Genomic DNA, 14,718 nt, shown 5'->3' on the forward strand with positions numbered 1-14,718 from the left:
GGGTGTAGTACATGATACACACAACTTTAAGAATGTGTTAAAAACACTAGCAACTAGGCATCAGCACATGGTGGCATACTACCTGAATGCACCATCATTCTTTAAACCACATCAGCAGACATCAAATGTCTCTTCTCTGTTGGTTTCATCACTTACTGAGGTTGCAAAAGTACACATTGGAAAAAAAAGCTAAATGATTTACAGCACATCAAAAATCATTATTGATGGCACTGATTATGATTTTGGGATGTTTGTATCAGCGGGGCAGGAGGGGGGACTGCCTCAGTTTAGCAAAATTGAACAGATTCTTCTTGTTAAAGGTCCCATGGCATGGCATTTTTCTATTATTTTATAATGTTTCCTGAGCTGTACTTATATTGTTAGTATGACTTTTACATCATAAAATGTCATAATTTAGAAATAAAAGGCATTTTTTCTATACTGCTGTTTGCCCTGTGGCTGAATGCCCTGCTTCAAGAGGCGTGTCTGCTGTGAGACTTCAGTAAAAACACCCACTGTTGTGATTGGCTGACATCTTTGCATTTTATATGAGCGGAGGGGGCGTGGTTTATCGAGGCACGAGCAGGCACGAGTCTGCCAGGGAGACGGATGGACCTGAGTTCACTTCACATCAGTTCTCAGCATGTCTGAACTGTTTTAGTTACAGCATATACTTTAGGTTATTAGTCTATTTCTAGTCGGAGGGACTGTCACTCATGTCAGAAAGTTAGTAACTTTAGTAAATTATGGATCAGCGCTGACTGGAGACGCGAACCGTTTAGAACGATTCAGTCCGATTTGGTGAACTGATTCGGTTCACTAAAAAGAACTGGTTCAAAAGAAAGATCGTTCGCGAACCGGACATCACTAATGTATCAGAGACTGAGCTCAGCGATTGCTAACAAAGTTATTTATAGTAACTACTGAGTTATGAGAGCGCTGTCAGTCAGCGCGAGTTTATTGTGTTTGTATCTGAGAGTTCTGAATAAACAGTCACACCGAGTCCGTCTCTTCATCATTATTCTACCAACTTTGTAACACATGCAAAGTACCATTACAGCTGTCGAGATGAACGAGTTAAAAGTAAGTGTTGATAATAGCATTATTTTTAAAATAAAATAAAAGCGTCAGTGACGCGCGTTGAGTACACAGCGCAAACAAAGACACAACAGCAGTAATCGAATGTAATCCAGTTTATTGTGGGGCTAGGCTGGCTAGCCCGGATATGCTCAAGCTTACCCCCCTTCTGCTTAATCTCACGCCGCGTTTGGTGCCTCCGCTGTGGGCCAGATGCAGTACTGTGGGTCGGGGATGTTGAAGGCCGAGCTTCGGCGTGTGTGAGGTTTATCTCTGCTGATGTTGAGCAGAAACTCATGACTGTATGCACATTTTAGAACCGATAGACGCGACGAGGACGTACAAAAACACTGACTCACAAGATATAAAACACGAAAACACCGTTCTGTCTGGAGAGAGAGAAGCCGCATTGTGTGCACGAATAATAAATAATTAGCTACACATCAGAAATCACTGATCACAGATCAGAAGGAACTGAAAAAAGACTTCTGTTTTCATTTGTACATCCAAACACTGAGAAACTGCCAGCGTTCACTCGTTCACAAGCAATGATGCAATGATCTCTCGACGAGCGTTTGCATGGGCGTGCCAGATTCTCTGGGCGGAGGAAAGGGAGGAAACCGTGCCTGCTTGGACGTCAAACCAGGAGACTTCAGGATTGGCTAGTCTGGCCTGTCATTTTCTCAAAGGCAGAGAAAGACAGCCACAACTCGGTTTTACACCGATCAACATTTCTATCCACTTGGGGACAATATTCAGGCTAGGGGAACTCATATTAATGTTGAAAAACCTCATAAAATGAAAATTTCATGCCATGGGACCTTTAACATCAACGCCACATTTCTTTGCCAAGAGCAAAAAGCATGCTACATTGAACACTTGAGATCGTATGAGCTTTCACCAGGGAATATGACTGTCTACAGCCAGGGCTGGACTGGTAATCTGGCATACCGGGCATTTTCCCGGTGGGCCGACGCACTTTGGGGCCGATACAAGGTTATTTATTTATTTATTTATTTATTTGCCACGGACTGGCCCATCATGCAGGGACAGCGGCCCATTGGTTTGTCTTCTGAATTGACAGGCCAAAGCGAGAGAGACCTTCCCTCCTCCATAGACTGTCCATATTAGGCGCTGTTTAAAAATTTGGGCGCATGAAACTGCAAAAGGCAAATATCAGCGCAACAGCGCTGCCGCCGACGAACGTGCGCTGCGTTTCTGCTGCTCTATGAAGTGATGAACCGGCACTTTGACTCCGAATGTTGTTTTATACAATCGTGTGATATGGGAACATTAAAGGTTCTGTGGTGAATCAGCTGAAAACAGCCGCGACCATGTAAATACATCACGAGGTAAACAGCAATACACACAACTACAAACTTGTCACTCTAGCACAACCAAATTCAATAGTTTATTATTATTTATTTATTTATTTTCGAAACCATATACCTATGGTAATGAGGAGCATGATTTTACCGGTGACTACCATGCCCATACAGTTAAATGAAACTGACCTACAGTTAAACTCAGTTAAAATGTTATTACACTCTAAAAAAAGGTTCTATATGGCACCACTGCTGTCAATTTGTCAACAGTAACTAGAAGTCACTTTCTTCATTGTATTCAAAAATGAAATAAAGTTGGCTTATTTGTGTTAATTTTCACTTGTTTCAAGGATTTTCATGACGCCAACATGAAGCGCACTTTAGTCCTTCATGCGATCCCGGTATACCTACACGAGGAGGACCCACAGTTTTTTAAGATGTGGAATGTAAGTATTCAGTGCATACACAGATTTGCTAGGATCAGGTTGATAGAAGGTTGGTTGTTCAGGTTTGTTAATTATTATTGTTTTTATTTTTATTAGTATAAAAATCTCTACCAGTGATCTGGTAATTATGTAATAGTACCTATTCAATTTTTAAAACATTGAAATGTTTTAACGTTGTTGAAAGAAGTCTATTAGGTTCAACAAGGCTGCATTTATTTAAAGCTAAAATTCAGCATCATTACTCTAGTCTTCAGTGTCACATGATCCTTCAGAAAACATTTTAATATGCCTGTTTGCTGCTTAAAGGATTAGTTGAACATTTCCTGATAATTAACTCAATCCTATCTCATCCAAGATGTTTATGTCTTTCTTTCTTCAGTGGAAAAGACATTACGTTTTTTGAGGAAAACATTCCAGGATTTTTTGGCACATAATGGACTTCAATGGGAACCAATGGTTGAAGGTCCCAATCAATACAGTTTCAAAGGAAGGGCTTTAGAGGCTCTGCACGATTCCAAACGAGGAATAGGGTCTGATCTAGACAAACCATCGGACATTTTCAAAATAAAATGTAACATTTATATACTTTTTAACCTTAAGTTGTTCATCTTCGCTGACCAGTGACACAGAATGGATTACGTAATCACGTTGTAAAGGTCACACTAGACGTAGGCAGAAGTACTGCCCGTGTTTACAAAGTGCTTGTGCGAAGACCAATACAAATATCCTTTAGCAAAAAATGGTAAAACAATGATGTCGGACAATTTGAAGTTGGAGATGGAGGAGTTTTTCTGTAAAGGGCGTTTGTATTAGTCTTCGTACGTTTGCTTGGGGCGGTACTTCCACCTACGTCTAGTGTGACCTTTCCAACGTGATTATGCAATCAGTGCTGTCGCAGGGCAGCGGAAGATGAGCAATTTAGGTTCAAAAGTATATAAATGTAAATTTTTTTGAAAATTACAGATGGTTTCACTAGATCAGACTCTATTCCTCGTCTGGGATCGTGCAGAGCCTCTGAAGCCCTTCCTTTTGGACCTTCAACCGTTGGTTCCCATTGAAGTCCATTATGTGCAGAAAAATCCTGGAATGTTTTCCTCAAAAAACTTCATTTCTTTTCCACTGAAGAAAGAAAGACATGAACATCTTGGATGAGATGGGGTGAGGAAATTATCAGGAAAGGTTCATTTTGAACAGGGTTCCCGCGGGGTCTTAAAATGTCTTAAATTTCAAAATCTAAATTTTAGGCCTTAAAAAGTCTTAAATTCTTTTAAGTATTGAGTTCTAGGTCTTAAATAGTTTTAAACAGGTCTTAAATTATCCTACGCCCATGTAACGCTACCTCTATGATCATTGAAATGCTCCCGCAGTGCTTTTGTGTGTGTGTGTGTCGTTGTGTTTATTCCGGGCTGTTGTAGTTCTTTCGCTAGTCCAACTATAGTTCGCTGTATTACAACTACAAATGAGACCAGCATGCATCTTATATTGCAGCCAATCAGCTTTCATGTTATTGACGCGGGTCTCTTTCGGATTGTACCACAGACGCATCAAACAGATTTTATTCTTCAGCTTCAGTTCTCCAGTTCTTCCAGTTCATGCGATCGTGACAGCGACGGTGAATCTTTCTCACCTGCCATCACGCATAATGACCAAATAAAAGTATGATAAGTCCGATAGCACTAAAAAGAGTTAATAAAAGCGATGTAAACCACAAACTCAATTCAGTAGACACACAGACCGACAGAATGGCTGTGGATTTTGTGCACGCGTTTGCCGCCTGTCAGTTTGCGCAAGTGTACCGAATGTGTCTATTTCTAGGCTTACTCTTGAACGATCATACACACATTCATATCCCGATGTTCTTATTGGCGGTTATGTCTTGAGTAAAAAAAGTTTGGGATATGTGTCAGTATTGGATCTTCACATTACTGTAGTTCTTAAAGTGAAAGCATACTAATATAGCTTATACCCGCTCCTGTCTGTGTGTTAATGTTAAACAAACAACAACAACAGGGAAAAAACGGTACTTCAACTTAAAGCACTGTTTGTATCCGTATCTTTAGGTTGTATTTATTTGTTTATTTATTTATTGTAATTGGTTAATAAGTTCTTATTTTATTAATGACCATTTACTTGAGAACTTTCTACTTATATTAAGCAATTGCTTACTTCTAAGATTTTGGTCATATTTCCCACCCTAGCGATAATGTTATTAAAGCTAGATAGCACACCACTGGACCAGCCTTTTTTTGTAATACCAAACAAGATTCATGCATTTTGTTTGTTTTATTGTCATGTGTGACTATTGTGCATCTAATATGGTAAATGTGGCATCCTATGAAAAAAACAACAAAAATGAAGCTTATGCGCAAGTTCTGGCAGGAAGATTCAATGTTACGTCACTTATCACATTCAGACCTATCCAATCAAGTCATAATTCTCAGAGTATAAAAGATCGGTAATTAACACATGTCTGAGTTCACAGATGCTGACGCCAGCATTGCCTCCATCCTCCCCACCACCACCAGGTCGGTCCCTGTCTATACCTCCCGGGGGTCGGCTGCTCCCCTGCCTTCATCTTCAGGCAGGAAATGCAGAGTCCGTTACCCTCGTGACGAGCGCTACGGACGGGGCCTACGCCAAAGAACTTCTAATTTAATACTTGCTGGTCTGCTAATAAACTTGTGGTGTTATCATACTTTATCTGGTCTCCCGAGTCTTCATGGTAGAACTGGAAATGACCACCACAAAATCAGTAATTTTGACCTCAGAAGAAAAAAAAAATTATAATTATATATATATCTGTGAAATCCTGAGATTGAGCTATGAGGAAGTGCAAGTTTACTAATACTTTGTTCAATTTGAATAAATTAATTTGCTTTGCAAGTAATTTTGTAATTCTGCATTTCCTTTGTACGTTTTTTTTTTATTGCATGATATAGGTCTTAAATTTAATTCATAATGGTCTTAAAAAGGTCTTAAAAAGTCTTAAATTTGTCTTGGTGAAACCTGCAGGAACCCTGTTGAAGTGAAGTAATCCTTTAAGAAACATGTATTAACATTATTTTTTTTTTAAAAAAGAGGAAAAAAATACTTTAATTCATCAAGGATGTGTTTAATTGGTCAAAAGTGACAATGAAGACATTTATTATGTTACAAAATATTTCTATTTTTTAAAGGGGTGGTAAAACACATTCTTTTGAAGGCTTGATTGTGTTTGTGGGGTGCACTGTAACATGTGTTCATGCTTTGTTTTAAAAAAAAGTGCCTTATTTTTCATATATTTGACCTTTATTCTACACTGCTCTGTCCCTCGTTGTAAAACGGTCTGATGCTTTCCGGGTTGTATGAAGCCAGTCCCTCAAAAATACGCAGTGGGCTCTGATTGGTTAGCTGGCCTAGTGTGTTGTGATTCGCTAACCGCCTAGTGCACGTTTGTCGGAAACGTCATGCCCCTTACCGGAGGCTGTGCTTTGGTCCGTATTAGAAACAACGGCGTCAATAAAACCATATGAGCCCGAATCAGACCCAGAACATTTGAGTGAAGATGATCGAGCAGAACCTGTTCAGTCCTCAAGAGTAAAGACTGCGGATCTATAATGATCGCTACTGAATGGCACTTTAACTTTTGTATTTTTAGAAGGATTATAGCCAAATATCTGTCGCAGGAACTAACCCAAAACGAACACTAAGCACTGGCTTTAACTAGTAAGTTAGCCAAATCACACACAGAACCATGTTTAGCATGCCTGTAGATAAACAATACATAAAAGCTCTAATCAAAGAATCATTTACACTAATGTCAGGTTCGCTGTTGAGATTTTAACGTTAGTGTTTGTAACGTTAGGTGTTCGTCGGATAACGTTAAGTATGAATGAGCATTTAACAGACTGGTTTGCAGAACAGTGTTGTCATCTGTTTACTTCCTTGCTACAACCTATTACAGGAAAACACATCGATGAAAAATAAATCAGACTTACAGGTTGTGGCCCGTAAACAGCTTCTGTTTGTAAATCCAGCTTTCAGGACAAGCCGTTGTGCATATCCTGTATTGAACTCGCGAAGTTTGTGGAAGTTTGTGTTGTCCTCCGTGAAATGTGCAGCGCGCGCGTCGTGCATCCACGCACCGGCAGTGTTTTTTTCACGCAGCTGACGTTGTGCAAATCCGGCATTGAAATCGCGAAGACGGTGGATGTTTTCCTCTGTTAGATGTGCTGCAGGGAGCCCTGCGCGCCTGATTCCCCGCTGACTCAAACACACGTGCATATAACATGCTGTATGTTAAACGCTCTGCAACGCGCCCCCGTCCCAAGGAAGGCTGAACAGAGCAAGTACCCCAGACCTGCAATCCGGATGAATATAACAGCGTTTCCTCGGCATCGCGGCAACAACACTCCAGCCTAACTATACCACAACAGCGCCGCGATACAAAATGGCCTCACCCCCCCTTATTTAATATTCTCGGAGGAGGGGTTTATGTAAATATTGAGCCTGTTGATGTCACCAACCCTGGAGGAATGTGTGTAGTCGCCTGCCGGCCGTTTGCTGTAGTTCTTAGAAACTGATTTCTTTAAAAGCAAATATCTCCCTTTGCTTTAAACTTTGAACGTTGTAACTTTGCAGATGTTGTTTATGCTCAAGCAGCAACATTACACGCTAGCTAAAGTTAGAATAGTGAAATCGTGGTTTACCACCTCTTTAAATTTAATAAACAAAATTAATAAATGCTGTTCATTAAACTTTATCAAAGAATCCTGGAAAAAGTATCACAATTTCCACAGAAATGTAAAGCAGCACAATTGTTCCCTTTCAAAAGCTACACTCAATGCTGCATAAGCTTATGCAAATGGGGATGTCTTTGACATAACCAGGGCTGCGTTCAGCCCCGACAAAACGTTGCAAAACGTTTTTTAAACGGTAACGGTGCTGCGTTGAACACCCTGTTCTGTTGACGCAAGAGTTGTAACTATGGCAGCCGAGAAGGCCATTCTTTGTGTTCTTTTTGTGGAATTTTCGGAGCCTGATGAAATCGATATAAATACGTGTTTAATACTGCAAAATACATGCAATCACTGCCCTTGCCGTCCAGAATAAAAGACAACATCCCAATCCCATTTAATGAACCTTTTTCATCTCCTGGTAATCAATTCTAATTTAAATCATTTTATTTCTAGTTCTTACTTTTTTAATAGCTTGTATTTTCTTTCTCACTTTATGTCAAGCACTTAATTACATATATGAAATTTGGTATAAACTTGCTTTGCAATTAAGCTAAAGATATAAATAAATAAATACATCATAATGTTGATTTATATATATATATATATATATATATATATATATATATATATATATATATATATATATATATATTAGCCTACTATAAAACTCTTACGACAATCATGTCTTCTAATACCAGCGGACACATTAAACAACTTTACTTCCATTGTGTGAGCTGTCTCTTTAATACCGCGTGGTTTATATACATGTTGCTTCTGATTGGACTGACATATTTGACACACCCACCAAACGAGAAAAAACGCATCTCAAACCCGTTGCACACCGGTGCGCACCGTTTCCAGGAAACATGACGTTCAACCGGAAACCGTAGCAAAACGTTGCGCACCGGTTTGAGCGTTGAACGTGCCCCAGCTGTGAAAATAGTGTGAAAACACGTCAATGAAATTGACCTGGGAGGTATTTATAGCCTCGGCTGGTGACGTCATAGGCGCACCTGCTGCACGAGGCTATAAATAGATGAGCTTCAGCTGGAGCAAACCAGGTCTTTTTGTTTTCAGACCAACTCTGTGTTATGGTGTGTTACAAAGTCTCTGAAAAAAAAAAAAAAATTCTCTCTCTCTTTCAAGACTCAACTCGAGATCTTTGTTAGGAGTTAGTTTTCAACATGGCAGTGTGCAGATTTCTCTCTCTTTCTCATCTCTGTTACAAAGAAACATTAGTGGAAAGAGTTCTAGTTAAATCTGATCAGTTGGAAACGAGTCAGCAGAGTAAAACGCTGTATATCCATGTTCTCTTTCAAATAACAGAACTGGATGCACACGTTTATTGCTGTGTGTGTTTGGGGAAGAGCATGCGGTTGCTGCATTGAGTCAGACGAGTGCGAGCATTGCAAGCCTTTGCAGTTAGAATGCTTTATGCTCGTCTGGGCTACTTTCAGTCCGCACCAGTTTTCGGAGCTCTCGAATGGGTTTGTTGACGAGCAAGAGACGGGTCCGTCCCTTTCGCTTGCTCGCTCAACAAATGCATGTTTCCCCGCGTGATCCCGAAGCGCGCTCCGGCGTTTCTTCGGCTCGCGCGGGGAATGATGATGAATCTCTGGGTCCGCGGACCTCGAGCAGCTGCCTGCGATCGTTCCTCACATGATAGACGAGGAATTTATCGAGGTGGTTGTTCGCGCGGTGGCCAGGGCAGTTTGTCTGGTACCGTGAATGAGAGATCCCCGAACGCAGTGAGCTTGAGGTTTCTGTCTAGGAAAAACATTTACTTCACGTGTTTTTGTACCCTTGACGTCGACATTTTCGACTATCATGGGTGCGAAATCGCGTTGATATGTGAGAATACCCCAGGTGGGAGACGCTCACGAGCTATCTCTCGCCTGGGTCTGCATTTTCATTAAAGAGACATACCTCCCCACGAAGCCATGTAGAAAATAAACGTCGGCTGTCGTGGGCAAAGCTTATATATGTATGAATTATATATTGTATATTATTTTATATGGAATATATATATATATAATATATATTGTATATGATTTATATAAGAATTATAAATATAAGGGGACAGAATGGTGCTGTGCTGCACAGGCATATCAGTCTGACCTTCTGAAGGATTTGAGTGGTTAATTTGGTGACTCAGTTAACTCTGTAGTGGCCAGATTTAAAGGAGTGGAAGAAACATGAGGAAGTGTTCACTCAGTTTCTTCCTCAATGCACTCAAGGGGAGGGGCTGTCAGCCACATAACCTCTCTTCGGTCCTTCAAGATTCAGGGGGGTAATAAGCAGAGTGTGGCGAGTCGTGCTCTCCCTCGTAAAGACTGGGGACCAGCTCGTCATCCTCAACAACCTCCCAGGGCAGACCTCGGGACTGTCATCAATATAAGAAGTCCGGTGGTCAGGTGCCCAGTCTGCCCCCACGGGACAGGGCATGTCAAACATTTGCTTGCCCCACCCCGTTATCCTCAAAACCACTCCATCCCCGCCGCCTCTGGTGATTCGGGGGGGCAGTGGTTTCCAGTGAAATGTTAGACGTTCAGTGTTTAAATCCTGCTATCATCCAGGACATAGAACGTCTAACATCCCCTCAACAGGAAGTGTTAAAATTGTCACTCTCAGAGTCTCAGGCAGCGTGTGAACTTCTGCCAGGCGTTTCTGCATGGGTGTTAAGCACAGTAAAAATTAGTAAACTAATTTATTTGTCGTCCTCCGTGTTTGAACGGCGTGGTCTCCACTTCCGTGAAGGCGGAGTTGGCGTTCGTACTGTCACAAGTGACAGCAGTTACTTCCTGGTCCCCAGTAGGGTGGGGGGGTGTCCAATCTTAGATCTTTGAGTCTTAAACCGTGAAGCAGTTAAAGTACTCAAGGTTAAGATGTTACAGTGAAGGCGGTCGTGTCGCATATTCAACATTGTGATTGGATTCGGCACGATTGATCCGAAGGACGCATGTATTCGCATATAAAGACTGCCACAACACAGGAAGTTCCTGAGTTTCGCTCTTGGGGGCAAAAGCTTACCAATTTCGGGTCTTCCATTCGGCTAGCCTTGTAACCACACGTATACAAAATGTATGGATGTATTACCGGCTCCATTGGGATTCCGGGGCATTCAAATTTTGAATTACAGAGGCGATTGCTAAAATTAGCACAATCACATGAGATGGTGCTTCAACACAGTGTGTTAGCTCATCTAGTTTCTCTAGGGTTGAGACTCAACACCAAGAAAAGTGTTCTTTCTCCTGCCCAGAGAACGACTTATCTAGGGTTTGTTCGGTTTTTGGTCACCAAGGTGGCTTGAATCAAGACCATTCAGTATTCCCTGAGCAAAGTCAGGCTAGACCAAGATCTTACTGATCATCAGCACCAGAGTGTTAGGTCTAATGGCATCAGCATCCACGGGTTTCCCTTTGGGGTTGTTGCACATAAGACCGTTTCAGTTGTGGCTCAAAGCCAGAGGACTTAGGGCCAATCCTCAGGCAAATAAAGTGGCGCGCCATGTGGCTTCGTACACTAACTATGTGGTTCAGACCCCGGTTTTTGCCTTGGGTCCCACTCTAGGCGTACCTTGTCGTCGCAAGTTGCTAACGACGGACGCTTCCCTGACGGACTGGGGTGCGGCCTTAAGTGGTCGTCCAGCCCAACGGGAATGGGAGGGTCATCAACTCAGTTGGCACATCAACTGCCTCGAGTTGACGGCTGTATTTCTGGCCCTGAAATACTTTCTCCCCCAATTGAGGGGCTGTCATGTCCTAGTGCGGGTGGACAGTACAGCTAAATATCTCATATATAATCACCAGGGGGGTCTGTGCTCACGCTATCAGAATAGCGAGACAGATTTTTCTCTGGGCTCAGAACAAGTTCCTGTCACTCGAGCAGTGTACATTCAAGGGCGGTTGAATGTGGGAGCAGATTTACTGTCCAGACAGAGTTACAGATGGGGGGGTGGAAACTCCACCCAGAAGTAGTCAAGCAGATCTGGATCAGATTTTACAGAGCTGACCACAGGGAGTGGACCTCTTCGCCTCTTCTCAGACAGCGCAATGTCCCTGCTTCTCTCTGTCACCCAGCCCCGCTGGGTCTGGATGTGATGGTTCATACATGGCCCAAAATGCGTCTGTATGCCCTCCTTCCAGTCGCTCTGCTCCTGGGAGTTCTAGCCGGGGTTCGCCAACAAGGGTCTTGCTTCTTATCAATAGCGCTGCGTTGGTCGAACAGGGTTTGGTTCTCGGAGATAGTGTCTCTCCTCAACGGCTCGCCTTGGGCGATTCCGGCGAGGAGGGACCTTCTGTCTCAGGCAGAGGGCACGATATTCCATTCCAGGCCCGACCTGTGAAACCTTCATGTTTGGCCCCTGAAGGGCACCAACTGAGGGACACGGGGCTTTCGCCTGCAGTTATTGAGACCATCCTAAGTGCTAGAGCTTCCTCCACTCGGAAAGTTTATGCTAATAAATGTGGTGTCTTTGAAAGGTGGTGTACGACACAATGTAGATTCAGTCAACTGCCAGGTAACTTCAGTTCTGGATTTTCTGCAAGAAAAGTTGTCATCAGGCACCTGCCCCTCCACTCTCAGGGTTCATGTGGCCGCTCTTTCGGCTTGCCACGCCTTGGTGGATGGGGTGCCGCTCGGGAGACATCCTCTACTCGCTCGCTTCATTCGTGGGGTAGGCGGTTGAGGCCACCTGTTAGAACCAAGATCCCTTCATGGGACTTAGCTTTAGTCCTCGAGGGTCTGGTTGAGACCCCTTTGAAACATTAGCTTTCCCCTCCACTCTCAGGGTTTATGTGGCCGCTCTTTTGGCTTGCCATGCCCTGGTGGATGGGGTGCCGCTTGGGAGGCATCTTCTGCCTGCTCACTTTGTTGTGCCAGGCAGTTGTGGCCTCCATTAAGAGCCAAGATCCCTTCATGGGACTTAGTTTTAGCCCTCGAGGGTCTGGTTGAGACCCACTTTGAACCTCTAGAATCAGCGTCTGACGAACTTCTGACTCTAAAGATGGTTTTTCTTATGGCTATAACTTCTCTGAAAAGAATTGGGGACATGCAGGCTCTGTCAATATCGCCATCCTGCTTAGACTTTGCCCCAGGTTTGGTGAAAGTGATTTTGCATCCCCACCCTGACTACCTGCCTAAGGTTCCTTTGTCGACTGTACATCCTGTCACTCTTGAAACCTTCTGCCCTCTGCCGTTCACAACGCCGGATCAGGAGAAACTTCATAGACTGTGTCCAGTCCATGCTCTTCAGGCCTACGTCCACCGCACTAGCCAGTGGCGTAAGTCAGAGCAACTGTTTGTTTGCCATGGGGGCCGTAACAGAGGTTCTGCCACCATCAAACAATGTCACAGTGGGTCAGGGATGCTACTGCTCTTGCCTATGAGGCGCGCGGTCAAGCTTCACCTATAGGATTTAAGGGCTCACTCCACCAGGGGAGTCGCCTCTTCTACTGCGTTAGCAAGGGGTGCTCCCTTACAAAGTGTTTGTGATGCGGCAGGTTGGTCCTCTCCGCACACATTCTTAAGACTTTATAGCTTGGATGCTCATGCCACTCTGGGCTCTCATGTCCTTGAGTCGACATCACAGGCTAATGCCTGAGGCTTCTTGCGTTCTTGTGCACACCTACACAACCGTAAGGGGTCCAGGCACCATCAAGCACGGCGGCGTGGGTATTCTCGTTCCCATTTGCATAAGCTTATGCAGCATTGAGTGTAGCTTTTGAAAGGGAACACTTGGGGTTACTTGACTGTAACCCTGTTCCCTGATAAAGCGGAACGAGATGCTGCATTGCTAGGCCGTGCTGATGATGCTTCAGGACTGGTCTTCAAACAAAGAAGATCTGGTTTGCTCCAGCTGAAGCTCATCTATTTATAGCCTCGTGCAGCAGGTGCGCCTATGACGTCACCAGCCGAGGCTATAAATACCTCCCAGGTCAATTTCATTGACGTGTTTTCACACTATTTTCACAGCTGGTTATGTCAAAGACATCCCCATTTGCATAAGCTTATGCAGCATCTCGTTCCGCTTTATCAGGGAACAGGGTTACAGTCAAGTAACCCCAAGTGTTTTCAACATTGATAATAATCCATAAATGTTTCTTGAGCAGCAAATCATCATATTTGAATGAATTCTGAAGGATCACGCAACACTGAAGACTGGAGTAATGATGCTGAAATTCAGCTTTGATCACAGGAATTAATTACACTTTACTATATATTCACATAGAAAAGTTATTTTTTATTTATTGTATTTTGGTTACATAAGTGCAGCCTTGGTGAGCATAAAATACTTATTTCAAAAGCATAAAAAATTGTATGTTACCAAACTTTTGGCAGGTACTGTACCTAGCATTTAAATTATATATACATTGCAAGAATATTCACCTACCTATAAAATTGCCTGTTGAGCAGTGACCTGTGGAATACCTGTGTAGATAAACCAGACACCACAGACTGTCCTGTTGCTCTAATCATGGTCAACAGAGGCACGACTAGTCCAGTTCATTTCAATCCTGAAAGCGCTGCTATTGTGGTGGAAAATGATGTTGTGATGAGTGATATCCCCAGGTTTGCCGATGCATTTGCATTGTTGTTTGGGTTGATCTATATATTGCATTTGGACTACCCCAGGAAACTCACTCTTACTTTTAGCTTCATCCAGGAAGTACTGATGGGTCTTGATGATGGTAAACCACTGAAACCCTGTCTACTTAATCTCAAAAATGAGCTGTTACAAAATGTGTTGGCGATGATAAGAGTTGTATTTGGGCACATGCATATGTCCGTTAAAACATTTGCATGCGTTTGTGGTGCCCAGTAACATGACTCGAATGTTGTTAAAAGTATTAATATAAAAGTTTACATTGGGTAGGCTAGTTGATGTCTTGCCTTTCAAATCGACCTCAGTTTTTCATGTTTGCACTTTAAATGTTAAAACTTCTTGATCTGAACCTTCATTTGAGATGTGCCTTGTATGTACTTATTATACTTACGATAATTTTATTTCCCTTTTTTTGTTAGCCTTAAGTTTCATAGATTTGATGTCTTTTTAAAAATATATATTATATTTATTTATTTATATATAATACATTTTTTTCATTGTGGTCTGATGCATGTTTTTATATTTTTTGTATTTTTTTTTTTGTATTT

The 14,718-nt window shown here is 42.5% G+C and overlaps 1 protein-coding gene across 1 annotated transcript in view; it reads right to left on the reverse strand.

Annotated features, from left to right (window-relative positions):
* The window catches only part of LOC307132675 (uncharacterized protein), a 63,102-nt gene extending 48,935 nt beyond the window's left edge, over positions 1–14,167 (reverse strand). The window contains exon 1 of the mRNA XM_079827146.1: positions 13,958–14,167. Within this exon, the coding sequence (XP_079683272.1) occupies positions 13,958–14,043 (86 nt within the window). The 5' untranslated portion in view covers positions 14,044–14,167. The remainder of the gene's footprint in view (positions 1–13,957) is intronic.
* Positions 14,168–14,718: the final 551 nt, after the last annotated feature.

This window comes from Gobio gobio, assembly GCF_949357685.1.
Source record: "Gobio gobio genome assembly, chromosome: 1".
Classification (NCBI taxonomy): Eukaryota; Metazoa; Chordata; class Actinopteri; order Cypriniformes; family Gobionidae; genus Gobio; species Gobio gobio.